The sequence below is a fragment of a genome, unplaced genomic scaffold, assembly GCF_019419815.1.
Source record: "Pyrus x bretschneideri cultivar Hongxiangsu unplaced genomic scaffold, Pyrus_bretschneideri_v1 Contig12, whole genome shotgun sequence".
NCBI classification, from domain to species: domain Eukaryota; kingdom Viridiplantae; phylum Streptophyta; class Magnoliopsida; order Rosales; family Rosaceae; genus Pyrus; species Pyrus x bretschneideri.
Window position 1 is genome coordinate 7,889,717 of NW_025999413.1, and position 12,864 is coordinate 7,902,580.

The following is a 12,864-nucleotide window of genomic DNA, read 5'->3' on the forward strand; positions in this document are numbered from 1 at the left end:
CTTATTGGATGTTACTTGATCCCCCCTCTGAGAACTCAAGGCTTTTAGAACTTTCGGTTGATGAAGTTGAAGAATTGGGTTCAGGTAACTGAGTTTGTATGGTTTGTATGGTTTGTAATTTATCGTCGAAGATATAATCTTTTCTACATCTTGAGTTAAACAAGACAGTTGGTCAATGTATAGGGTATGATGACAATGAAATTTTGAACGGATTGAAAGTGGTTAAAGAAGAATGTTAAACACAACGTTGTGAGCTGGCGGGACAGAATGCAAAGACAAACATCTTTATGAGTTCACCATACCACCGTCACTTTCTTCAAGTACCTACGGAAAGCAAGGCATTTAGCAAACTCGCATGTCTAGAGATACTGCTCGGGCCAATTATGTTCTTTCCCTGGCATTACTGCAGAGGGACGGAAATTAGGAGGAAAAATATGTGACCGTGGCCAGCCTTCAGGGATGTGAATTGGTTGGGCAAGTTCCTGCAACAAACAATTACAAGTAGGTAGTTTACATCGTAGAAAAATGAGGCTTTGTAGCTGACAATCAAAAATAGTTGTCGAACGAGTTTTCAGTTTTCAAATTTCAAAAAAAAAAAAGAATAAAAACTGAAAATTAAATACTTATCAAACGGCCATGAAGTAATTTCATTTAGGGATTCGACCATATGACTCGAAAACAACTGAGACCGTCCTCTTCTTTTCGTATCAACAAACACACAAATTCTTATATTTCCGAAAGCATCTGAAACCCAATATACAAACTAAATACAAACTTGAATAATACATAACCATATGTGTTTTGCTTTGCAAACAGCCAAGGGGATAGCAAAAACACAACAACTTGATCTAGTATCGTTTCTTAAGAATGAGGCCAATGATCGCAGACACCATAGCCACTCCCACGATGAACTAAACACTCGACATTGGGGAAGCCTCTGCCTCTCTTTTCGCTGCAGTCGCCTTAATGCTTTCAACCTACAATTCGTCTGAGTCAGAAAGAATATTTAAAAGAAGAATGTGCCCCGTTCTTTGGCCGCCCAAGAGCTTATATGTGGATTTTTTTTCTTCAGGGAAATTGATTTCTACCTCTTTTTGCAGTCGAGCTTCAGTTTTCATCAATTTCTCTTTGAGATCCTTGAGGCAATTCTGCAACAAAAGTTTCTCAGCAACCTCAGCCTTGAGATTTTCAACTCAGATCTTAAAGCAACTTCTCCTGCTTTTTGTTCCTTGAGCTGTCCTTCAAGGTTGGATATCACTTGCTGCAGTTCCTTCTTAGTATTTTGATGCACTTCATTAAGCAACATGTTCTCAGCTGTAAGCGAAGATATCTGTGGCAAACGAATGTAGCTAATAACCATAAAGCAACAGTATTTAGTCGCAAAATAATTACAAAAAAGTTTGGTGCAAACCTGAGATTCTAGTTTCTGCCATTGAGAAGAATGCTGCTGCATTAAATCTTCAATAGTCCTTTTTGCGGCCTGAAGTTGTTCAACTGATTCATCCTTCTCAGCAACAGCAGTGGAATATTTTGCTTCAAGGTCACTTTGTTTGGATTCGTATGTAGACACATCTTCTTTAAGCTTTATATTTGCCTCAGCTAGTTTTCTGCTCTCTTCTTCATAGGGAGCTGACTTAGTTTGCAGTTCATTGAGAGAATTCTGCAACAAAGTTTTCTCAGCAACCTCAGCCTTGAGATTTTCAACCTCAGATTTTAAAGCAGCTTCTCCTGCCTTTTGTTCCTTGAGCTGTTCTTCAAGGTTAGATATCGCTTGCTGGAGTTCCTTCTTAGTATTTTGATGCACTTCATTAAGCAGGTTGTTCTCATCGGTAAGCGAAGATATCTGTGGCAAACGGATGTAGCTAATAACCGTAAAGAAACAACATTTAGCCGAAAATTAATTACAAAAAAGTTTGGTGCAAACCTGAGATTGTAGTTTCTGCCCTTGAGAAGAATGCTGCTGCTTTAAATCTTCAATTATCCTTTTTGCAGCCTGAAGTTGTTCAACTGATTCATCCTTCTCAGCAACAGCAGTGGAATATTTTGCTTCAAGGTCACTTTGTTTGGACTCGTATGTAGACACATCTTCTTTAAGCTTTATATTTGCCTCAGCTAGTTTTCTTCTCTCTTCGTCAAAGTGAGCTGACTTGGTTTGCAGTTCCTTGAGATAATTCTGCAACAAAGGCTTCTCAGCAGCCTCAGCCTTGAGATTGTCAACCTCAGATTTTAAAGCAGCTTCTCCTGCTTTTTGTTCCTTAGGCTGTTCTTCAAGGTTGAATATCACCTGCTGGAGTTCCTTCTTAGTATTTTGACGCACTTCATTAAGCAGGCGGTTCTCATCCATAAGCGAAGATATCTGTGGCAAACAAATGTAGCTAATAACCATAAAGCAACAATATTTAGCCACAAAATAATTACAAAAAAGTTTGGTGCAAACCTGAGATTGTAGTTTCTGCCCTTGAGAAAAATGCTGCTGCTTTAAATCTTCAATTGTCCTTTTTGCAGCCTGAAGTTGTTCAACTGATTCATCCTTCTCAGCAACAGTAGTGGAATATTTTGCTTCAAGGTCACTTTGTTTGGACTCGTATGTAGACACATCTTCTTTAAGCTTTATATTTGCCTCAGCTAGTTTTCTGCTCTCTTCTTCACAGTGAGCTGACTTGGTTTGCAGTTCCTTGAGAGAATTCTGCAATAAAGGCTTCTCAACAACCTCAGCCTCGAGATTTTCAACCTTAGATTTTAAAGCAGCTTCTCTTGTTTTTTGTTGCTCGAGCTGTTCTTCAAGTTTAGATTTCGCTTGCTGCAATTCCTTCGTAGTATTTTGATACACTTCATAAAGCCGCCTGTTCTCATCCGTAGGCTTAGATGCCTGTGGCAAACGGATGTAGCTAATAACCATAAAGCAACAATATTTAGCCACAAAATAATTACAAAAAAGTTTGGTGCAAACCACTGACCTGTTGTCCCATTAGCTTCCAAATCTCTCTGACTGAATGTTTCAATGGCTTCTTGCAACTTCGTCTCAGCTTCCACAATGCGGGCTTCGGAAGCAGAATGAAGTTCTAAGGCTCTCGAGTGCTTATCTGTTAATTTTTCAACACTGCTCTTGTGCAAAGGCTTTGAACTGCATCCTAACAGCATGTGTAAAAACAAGGAAGAGGATGCACCAACTCATTAGTGGGTAAAGTCTTTTGGCAGCGTCCCGACTCCAAACCAAAACAAAAATAAAAAGATGCAGGACAATTCGAAGACAATACCTGGTGACTGGGAAGACGACCGATCATCCAACTCACTGACAACTAGCTTTGCCCTTGGATCAACAACTTCAAACAAATCTGAGGCCAAAGGAAAAAGTTACAAACTTTACACATCAAGGGCACAAGAAATGTTGCGGTAATACAAGGAACTCTGACATGGAGCTTCTACAGGGATGATCTATATGGTAAACGATCGTATCCTATGGACCAGATCGAACTGACAATACTGGTTTGATACCAAGAAGAACACGATTGATCAAGGGCACATGCTAATATGAATAACTAGCCAGATTTCTCTCGCTCACTTTCATATCATATTCGCATAATTCATGAAATGTGGATTCCCCACTATATACAATATATTCAAAACTACCATTTAATCGCCTTTTTTCGGTTTCTAATGACTCCAAATTGAAATTTCTATTTCAAAATGAAGTTCTAAACACAATTCAATAAAGAAACGCACAATGCCAATGAGATCAGAATCACCAAACGTGCAAATCCAAACTTAACCCGGTTTTCGCAACCATATTATCCATAAAACACCTCAAATAATTACAATTAGTGATTAAGCATAAGATCAAACCTAAAAAACATTTCCAATCCAAATGCAAACCAAATTAACCAATGGAGCAGCTTCCACGGAAGAAATGGGAGAGATTAAAAGCTCGAATTCGAGAGATTGCCAAACCGAACAGCAATGCATCAAAACCACCACCAGATTAGATTCTTACTTAGCTGTTAAGCTTGGGATGTTTAGGGATTAGTTATAAATATTCTTAACTATCTTGCATGAATTGCAGAAATATAAATCTTGAGAGAAAGGAATAACATGAAAAGCAATCTTGTGTGAGAAGATAGAGCTCAGAATCTTTTAGAGAGAGAGAGTGTTTTATAACCAACCGATTGCAAATGAGAGAGGGAAAAGATCTTTATGCAAGGTATTTCGAAGACTACTTAATTCTAAAGCTATCACTGACATGGCAATTGCCTACGTGGCATGTATATCCAATATCCCCCCTCAATCATTAATGGGATAGTCGAGATTAAGATCAGCGGCTTAATGATCTTGTTTTCGTTCATTACAACCTCAGACTAAAACACAAGTGGAAACCATAGGTTCTGTTGATTTGTATTTCCAATGTTCTTTGGTCCAAGAAAACAGATGTTTTGCTAATCAACTGTCTTGTAGGGTTCATAAGCACAAAGAACAGGAGTACGCGGATCCTATATCATTTGACCGCGACAGCATTGCCGAAGAGTGTGTAGCAGAGATGGAGATGCACCAAGAAGACACTGAAAATCCAATACAGCATTCTTTTGGAAGCAACAACAAACTGGGATCGGACTCATTTCTTTCTCACTAAAGTTGAACGCAGACATTACAGTTGTCTCCCTCCCTTCACTAGTTCTACAAGTCGGAGGGGTAGACCTTCTAAAGCAGCAACTGGTTCAGTTAATGCTGTTACGAAATTGAGTAATGCTTCACCTCCTGTTCCTATTGCATTAGGTACTGCTTTTCCCAATTCAAATTTGTTGGAAAATGAAGACGTTGGCGTAAGTAATACAAATGTGAGTGTGAAGAAGAGGGTAAGGGATGAAAATGCTTTGGGGGCTGCGAATGATGGAACCATCGGCAATGATTACCAGGTAAAAAGGTTGAGCATTGAACAAATACATGTGGCAATTGGTCGGTTTTTGTATGAAATTCAGGCTCCCCTGGATGCAGTGAAGAACTCTGTTTATTTCCAGCCAATGATTGACGCAATTGCCTCTGGGGGAAAGGAGACTGTGACACCCTCATATGATGACATTCGGGGTTGGATGTTGAAGAATGCAGTTGAAGAGATGAAGAGTGAAATTAAGTATGTGTAATGATGATGGTCTGTTGTACCAAAGCCTGATGATGTGTTGCTCAATGAGCAACATACTTAATTATGATCATGCAAGCTGATGAGTCAATAACTGTGAGTGGCAACTGCGATCACCGACAACTAGCAAACAAACGTGGCCAGCTGCGGTGAGCACCGACTACACCGATTGCAACAACATGCAAACATTCATGCAGGGTACGTGGAATTGACACCTGACAAACGTGGCACGAAGATGGTCGAATGGAGATTAATACTGAAATGGCCAAATGGGGATTAATACTGAGCCCACACCAATTGTAGCAATAGTGGTTGAACTTCCAAGTCAAGTGGAAGAAGATGAGAGCTATGATGATTGCAATTTTCAGCATGGCAAAAATCATGTGCTGTTGCATGGTGAGCAGCAAATGCGTCATCATACAAGGCACGTGGAGGAAGGAGTTTCAAGTGGCAATGACCACCGACTGAAGCATGACACTGAAATTGAGGTGTTGTTAGACGGTGAACCGCATGTAGGAAATCAGCAAGGACGCGTGGATGAAGCAGCTGTGAATGGCAGTAACCACCGACTGGAGTCAACAGTTTTGGCAGTCGGTAATGTTCCACCGTTTTGAGGAAACCAAATAGGGTAAGAAAGTCAACATTCTCATCATATTTTGTGTATTTGGTAGAGATAGATTTTAATTTATCAGAGTTTGGTAATCCTGGGATTTTCAAGCAAGTCATCTCGAGTCCAAAAATAGACAATTGATTACAGCAGACATCAAGATAATGGTACCTAAAATTTTATCGAGTTGTACAAGAGAATGTTTCACAGAGAACCCATCAGACAAATTGTGTTTATTTGAGATTCAGTGGGAGCAATTTTATCATTCTAGTTCTGTATGTGGATGATATATTGCTCACCACAAATAGTCATAGTTTGCTGGATGAAACCAAAGTTTTCTTGCAAAGACACTTCGAGATGAAAGACCTGGGAGATGACACTTACGTCCTAGGGATTCAGATCAAAAGAGAGAGAATAAGAGGGCTGCTTGGTTTTTCCACAAAGAGCATACATAGAAAAGTTTAATATGTCTTCATGTGAGACTACAGAAATGCCCATATCAAAGGGTGATATATTGAGCGAATTATAGTGTCCCAAAACAAGCTTGGAGAGGAAGATGATGGAAGATAAGCAATATGCATCCTGGGTTGGGAGTTTGATGTATGCACAAGTGTGCACAAGGCCTGATGTAGCCTTCACCATTTCGGTGCTTGGTAGGTTCCAATCCAGTGCTGGAGAGGCTTACTAGAATGCAGCAAAAAGAGTGATGAGATATCTTTAGAGAACTGGAGATCATACGTTAGTCTACAGAAAGACATAGGACCAAAGATCATATGTTAGTCTACATAAGGACATAAAACATCGTTTAGAAGGTTACGATGACTTAGATTTTGCGGGTTGTCCAGATGATACGAAATCAACATGGGGCTGTGTGATCTTAATGGCATGTGGAGCAGTATCTTGGAAGAGTGTAAAATAACAGACTGGTTGCTTCAAACTATGTTTGCAGAATGCTTGTCCTATTATGGAACTGTGAATCTAGCCATTTGGTTGAAGACTTTCATAACAGGACCACAAGAGGTGGACTCAATCTTGAGAGCTACATAGATTTATTTGACAACAGAGTAGCTTTATTTTTCACTTAGAATAATAAAAGGTAGAATGCAACAAGGAACTTGGATATGAAGTATCTCATTTCTCGAAAAAAAGGTGGTAGCTAGTTTGGTCAAGATTGATTAGTTGGAGACTAATTCAATGATTGTTCATCCATTGAATAAGGATGTTCCCATGGCAGTTTTCAAGAAGCATGTCAGCAAAGCATGGGGGTATTGGGTGATTTTAATGCAGCAAACTCATGCAGGAAACCAGTGGGAGCAAACCGATACAGGAAGCTGCATATCAGGTTCATTTTAAATGTTAGTTTTCTTCAGTTGCAGTTCATGTTCTGGAAGTTGTATTCGAGTATTAATAATAAAGGCTTCTTAGCTAATAAAGAAAATGCTGTAAGGTTGTTAAAGTTCCCAAAAAGTATGCAGCATATAGCTATGATAAAGCATGAATGTTTTTATGCATGATGAGTAATGATCTTGAATTATTATGAAGGAAAAACAACCTAAGGGCTTCATTCAGAAGCATTGGGATTGCTTTCAATCCTGAAGGGGACCAGATGTTTGACATGTTACAAATACATATCCAGTCATGTCTTACATTGTTTTTATATCTTGTTGGAGTCTCATGTGTTGGTTAGTTTCATTGTAAGTAATTATGGGGACGGTACTCTTTGAAAGTTGAGTGTACTGCTCTCTCACAGTACACGCAAGTTTACAGAAAACTCAAGCCCCATTGAGAGAGACTTGCTTTCGGTTGTGTAGAGTTGCAGAAGAACTTCAGTTATTAATCCTAGTTCTTTAAGACGATGTCTTCCACAGGTAAGTGGTTAAGTTGATAATTGTGAATAAGTTTTTCCGTTGCATAATTTACTTACACAGGCTAGATCTATTACAAGATTTATCTACAAACACGTTGTCATTTTGAACATGATGAGAAGGTATACGTTTGGGAATGACATTGTTAGGCTGGGAGTATCTAGGTTTGCAACAAACTTTATGACGTTGAAACAAATGGCTGACCTTAAATATAATTTGCAGTCGATGGTTACTTCAAACGAGTGGACGGGCTGCCCCTTTTCTAAAACACCAGAAGGATCGGCAGTGTTAGATATATTCAGTAATCAGTCATTTTGGTCTTCGTGCATTTTGATCACCCGTTTAACAAATCCGCTCTTGCGAGTTTTGAGAATTGTTGGTAGCCAGAAGAGGCCAGCGATGGGATATGTTTTTGCAGGGATGTATCGAGCAAAAGAAACAATCAAAATAGAACTTGTCAAGAAAGAAGAATATATGGTGTACTGGAACATTATAGATCACAGATGGAAAAAATTGTGGAATGCATTGTTATTTTGTGTCGCATGGTTTCTTTAGTTACTTGGCTATACATGTAGACGAAAGGTAATTAAGCCATATTTTAACTCAGTTAACTTTTATGTAATAGAATGATAGATATGATAAATTGCATAAAATATACCCTGACCATCTAATTTATTTATTTATTTTTAAAATTCGGTACGAGGGCTCCTATTTTTAGGATATGCTGCAGAGAGTTTGGATGTTCTTGCATCTTTTGGCTCATTTCTTTGAACTCTCTGTTTGTCTTAGCTGAATGGTGGTCGACATATGGTGGTGGTTGCCCAAACCTCGCACGCTTGGCAATTCGTATTCTCAGTCAAACTTGCAGCTTAGTTCCGTGTCAGGAGAATCAGATTCCTTTCGAACAGTTGCACAAGACAAGGAACAGCGTAGAACAACAGCGGCTTAATGATCTTGTTTTCCTTCAATACAACCTCAAACTAAAACAGAAGTACGTGGAAACCATAGGTTCTGTTGATTTGTATTCCCAATGTTCTTTGGTCAAAGAAAACAGATGTTTTGCTAATCAACTGTCTTATAGGGTTCACACGCACAAAGAACATAAGTACGTGGATCCTATATCATTTGACCGCAACAGCATTGCCGAAGAGTGGGTAGCAGAGATGGAGATGCACCAAGAAGACACTGAAAATCCTGATTGGATGTCACTTGATCCCCCCTATGAGAACTTGAGGCTTTTAGAACTTTCGGTTGATGAAGTTGAAGAATTGGGTTCAGGTAACTAAGTTTGTATGGTTTGTAATTTATCGTCAAAGATATAATCTTTTCTACATCTTGAGTTAAACTGGACAGTTGGTCAATGTACAGGGTATGATGACAATGAAATTTTGAACGGATTGAAAGTGGTTAAAGAAGAATGTTAAACACAGCGCTGTGAGCCGGCGGGACAGAATGCAAAGACAACATCTTTATGAGTTCACCACACCACCGCCACTTTCTTCAAGTACCTACGGGAAGCAAGGCACTTAGCAAACTCGCATGTCTAGAGATACTGCTCAGGCCAATTATATTCTTTCCCTGGCATTACTGCAGAGTGACGGAAATTAGGAGGAAAAATATGTGACCGCGGCCAGCCTTCAGGGATGTGAATTGGTTGGGCAAGTTCCTGCAACAAACAATTACAAGTAGGTAGTTTACATGGTAGAAATATGGGGCTTTGTAGCTGACTTTTCAAAAATAGTTGCAAAACGAGTTTTCAGTTTTCAATTTTCAAAAAGAAATATAAAAACTGAAAATTAAATACTTATCAAACGGCCCTAAAGTAATTTCATTTTGGGATCCGACCATATGACTCGAAAACAACTGAGACCGTCCTCTTCTTTTCGTATCAACAAACGCACAAATTCTTATATTTCCGAAAGCATCTGCAACCCAATATACAAACTAAATACAAACTTGAATAATACATAACCATCTGTGTTTTGCTTTGCAAACAGCCAAGGGGATAGCAAAAACACAAAAACTTGATCTGGTATCGTTTCCCAAGAATGAGGCTGATGATCGCAGACACCATAGCCACTCCCACGATGAACATAACACTTGGCATTGGGGAAGCCTCTGCCTCTTTTTTCGCTGCAGCCGCCTTAATGCTTTCAGCCTACAATTCGTCTGAGTCAGAAAGAATATTTAAAAGATGAATGTGCCCCGTTCTTTGGCTGCCCAAGAGCTTATCTGTGGATTTTTTTCAAGGAAATTGATTTCTACCTCTTTTTGCAGTCGAGCTTCAGTTTTCACCAATTTCTCTTCGAGTTCCTTGAGAAAATTTTGCAACAAAGTTTTCTCAGCAACCTCAGCCTTGAGATTTTCAACTCAGATCTTAAAGCAGCTTCTCCTGCTTTTTGTTCCTTGAGCTGTTCTTCAAGGTTGGATATCACTTGCTGGAGTTCCTTCTTAGTATTTTGATGCACTTCATTAAGCAGGTTGTTCTCATCTGTAAGCGAAGATATCTGTGGCAAACAGATGTAGCTAATAACAATAAAGCAACAATATTTAGCCGCAAAATAATTACAAAAAAGTTTGGTGCAAACCTGAGATTGTAGTTTCTGCCCTTGAGAAGAATGCTGCTGCATTAAATCTTCAATAGTCCTTTTTGCAGCCTGAAGTTGTTCAACTGATTCATCCTTCTCAGCAACAACAGTGAAATATTTTGCTTCAAGGTCACTTTGTTTGCACTCGTATGTAGACACATCTTCTTTAAGCTTTATATTTGCCTCAGCTAGTTTTCTGCTCTCTTCTTCACAGTGAGCTGACTTGGTTTGCAGTTCCTTGAGAGAATTTTGCAACAAAGTTTTCTCAGCAACCTCAGCCTTGAGATTTTCAACCTCAGATTTTAAAGCAGCTTCTCCTGTTTTTTGTTCCTTGAGCTGTTCTTCAAGGTTAGATATCGCTTGCTGGAGTTCCTTCTTAGTATTTTGATGCACTTCATTAAGCAGGCTGTTCTCATCCGTAAGCGAAGATATCTGTGGCAAATAGATGTAGCTAATAACCATAAAGCAACAACATTTAGCCGCAAAATAATTACAAAAAAGTTTGGTGCAAACCTGAGATTGTAGTTTCTGCTCTTGAGAAGAATGCTGCTGCTTTAAATCTTCAATAGTCCTTTTTGCAGCCTGAAGTTGTTCAACTGATTCATCCTTCTCAGCAACGGCATTGGAATATTTTGCTTCAAGGTAACTTTGTTTGAACTCGTATGTAGACACATCTTCTTTAAGCTTTCTATTTGCCTCAGCTAGTTTTCTGCTCTCTTCTTCACAGCGAGCTAACTTGGTTTGCAGTTCCTTGAGAGAATTCTGCAATAAAGGTTTCTCAGCAGCCTCAGCCTTGAGATTTTTAACCTCAGATATTAAAACAGCTTCTCGTGCTCTTTGTTGATTGAGCTGTTCTTGAAGTCTGGATATCTCTCGCAGGAGCACAGATGTCTGTGGCAAACAGATGTAGCTAATAACCATAAGGCGACAATATTTAGCCGCAAAATAATTACGAAAAAATTTGGTGCAAACCGTTGGAAACAGAAAATCCATTAGCTTCCAAATCTCTTTGACTGAATGTTTCAATGGCTTCTTGCAACGTCGTCTCAGCTTCCACAATGGGGGCTTCAGAAGCAGAATGAAGTTCTAAGGCTCTCGAGTGCTTATCTGTTAATTCTTTAACACTGCTCTTGTGCAAAGGCTCTGAACTGCATCCTAACAACATGTGTAAAAACAAGGAAGAGGATGCACCAACTCATTAGTGGGTAAAGTCTTTTGGCAGCGTCCCAACTCCAAACCAAAACAAAAATAAAAAGATGCAGGACAATTCAAAGACAATACCTGGTGACTGGGAAGGTGACCGATCATCCAACTCACTGACAACCAGCTTTGCCCTTAGATCAACAACTTGAAACAAATCTGAGGCCAAAGGAAAAAGTTACAAACTTTACACATCAAGGGTGCAAGAAATGTCGCGGTAATACAAGGAACTTTGACGTGGAGCTTCTACAGGGATGATTTATATAGTAAATGATCGTATCCTATGGATCAGACCGAACTGACAATACCGGTTTGATACCAAGAAGAACACGATTGATCAAGGGAACATGCTAATATGAATAACTAGCCAGATTTCTCTGGCTCACTTTCATATCATATTCGCAGAATTCATGAAATGCGGATTCCCCACTATATTTCTGATGACTCCAAATTGAAATTCTGTTTCAAAATGAAGTTCTAAACACAATTCAATAAAGAAACGCACAATGCCAATGACATCAGAATCACCAAACGTGCAAATCCAAACTTAACCCGGTTTTCGCAACCATATTATCCGTAAAACACCTCAAATAATTACAATTAGTGATTAAGCATAAGATCAAACCTAAAAAACATTTCAAATCCAAATGCAAACCAAATTAACCAATGGAGCAGCTTCCACGGAAGAAATGGGAGAGATTAAAAGCTCGAATTCGAGAGATTGCCAAACCGAACGGCAATGCATCAAAACCACCGCCAGATTAGATTCTTACTTAGCTGTTAAGCTTGGGATGTTTAGTGATTAGTTATATATATTCTTAACTATCTTGCATGAATTGCAGAAATATAAATCTTGACAGAAAGGAATAACATGAAAAGCAATCTTGTGTGAGAAGATAGAGCTCAGAATCTGTTAGAGAGAGAGAGTGTTTATTACAATATAACCAACCGATTGCAAATGAGAGAGGGAAAAGATCTTTATACAAGGTATTTCGAAGACTACTTAATTCTAAAGCTATCACTGACATGGCAATTGCCTACGTGGCATGTATATCCAATATCCCCCCTCAATCATTAATGGGATAGTCCAGATTAAGATCAGCGGCTTAACGATCTTGTTTTCGTTCATTACAACCTCAGACTAAAACACAAGTGGAAACCATAGGTTCTGTTGATTTGTATTTCCAATGTTCTTTGGTCCAAGAAAACAGATGCTTTGCTAATCAACTGTCTTGTAGGGTTCATAAGCACAAAGAGCAGGAGTACGCGCATCCTATATCATTTGACCGCGACAGCATTGCCGAAGAGTGTGTAGCAGAGATGGAGATGCACCAAGAAGACACTGAAAATCCAATACAGCATTCTTTTGGAAGCAACAACAAACTGGGATCGGACTCATTTCTTTCTTACTAAAGTTGAACGCAGATATTACAGTTGTCTCCCTCCCTTCACTAGTACTACAAGTCCACAGACCTG

General features: G+C 39.1%; 3 protein-coding genes across 6 annotated transcripts; 2 read left to right on the forward strand and 1 right to left on the reverse strand.

The window, feature by feature from the left end:
* Positions 1-615: 615 nt before the first annotated feature.
* LOC103941121 (CAP-Gly domain-containing linker protein 1-like) lies at positions 616-12,198 on the reverse strand. 4 transcript variants are annotated; one of them, XM_048578333.1, is made up of 8 exons: positions 12,014-12,198; positions 11,470-11,547; positions 2,958-3,131; positions 2,438-2,869; positions 1,925-2,356; positions 1,412-1,843; positions 1,089-1,330; positions 616-977 (listed from the first exon to the last, which is right to left on the reverse strand). In XM_048578333.1, the coding sequence occupies exons 3-7, from the start codon at positions 2,967-2,969 to the stop codon at positions 1,118-1,120; spliced, it is 1,521 nt and encodes a 506-aa protein (XP_048434290.1). In that variant the 5' UTR covers positions 2,970-3,131; positions 11,470-11,547; positions 12,014-12,198; the 3' UTR covers positions 616-977; positions 1,089-1,117. The 4 variants fall into 4 exon arrangements, with proteins under 4 accessions (XP_048434290.1, XP_048434292.1, XP_048434291.1 ...); XM_048578335.1 differs by having other exon boundaries at positions 11,894-12,023; XM_048578334.1 differs by lacking the exons at positions 11,470-11,547; positions 12,014-12,198 and adding exons at positions 3,258-3,335; positions 3,844-3,979 and having other exon boundaries at positions 2,958-3,124.
* On the forward strand, positions 3,233-5,132 carry LOC125474552. The gene is made up of 3 exons (XM_048578479.1): positions 3,233-3,393; positions 4,450-4,518; positions 4,637-5,132. Exons 1-3 carry the CDS (start codon positions 3,233-3,235, stop codon positions 5,130-5,132), a joined length of 726 nt encoding a protein of 241 aa, XP_048434436.1.
* Positions 7,591-9,777, forward strand: LOC103941125. Its single transcript, XM_048578480.1, has 4 exons — positions 7,591-7,603; positions 8,390-8,591; positions 8,682-8,878; positions 8,969-9,777. Exons 1-4 carry the CDS (start codon positions 7,591-7,593, stop codon positions 9,022-9,024), a joined length of 468 nt encoding a protein of 155 aa, XP_048434437.1. The 3' UTR covers positions 9,025-9,777.
* Positions 12,199-12,864: the final 666 nt, after the last annotated feature.

Coding starts and splice junctions, on each gene's coding strand:
- LOC103941125 (XM_048578480.1), top strand. Junction 8,592..8,681: donor AACCTCAAACTAAAACAGAA/GTACGTGGAAAC, acceptor ACTGTCTTATAG/GGTTCACACGCACAAAGAAC. Junction 8,879..8,968: donor AGTTGAAGAATTGGGTTCAG/GTAACTAAGTTT, acceptor GTCAATGTACAG/GGTATGATGACAATGAAATT.
- LOC125474552 (XM_048578479.1), top strand. CDS start 3,233: ATGCAGGACAATTCGAAGACAATACCTGGTGACTGGGAAGACGACCGA. Junction 3,394..4,449: donor AGGGCACAAGAAATGTTGCG/GTAATACAAGGA, acceptor ACTGTCTTGTAG/GGTTCATAAGCACAAAGAAC. Junction 4,519..4,636: donor CGCGACAGCATTGCCGAAGA/GTGTGTAGCAGA, acceptor AGTTGAACGCAG/ACATTACAGTTGTCTCCCTC.
- LOC103941121 (XM_048578333.1), bottom strand. Junction 2,357..2,437: donor GGCAGAAACTACAATCTCAG/GTTTGCACCAAA, acceptor TGTTTGCCACAG/ATATCTTCGCTTATGGATGA. Junction 1,844..1,924: donor GGCAGAAACTACAATCTCAG/GTTTGCACCAAA, acceptor CGTTTGCCACAG/ATATCTTCGCTTACCGATGA.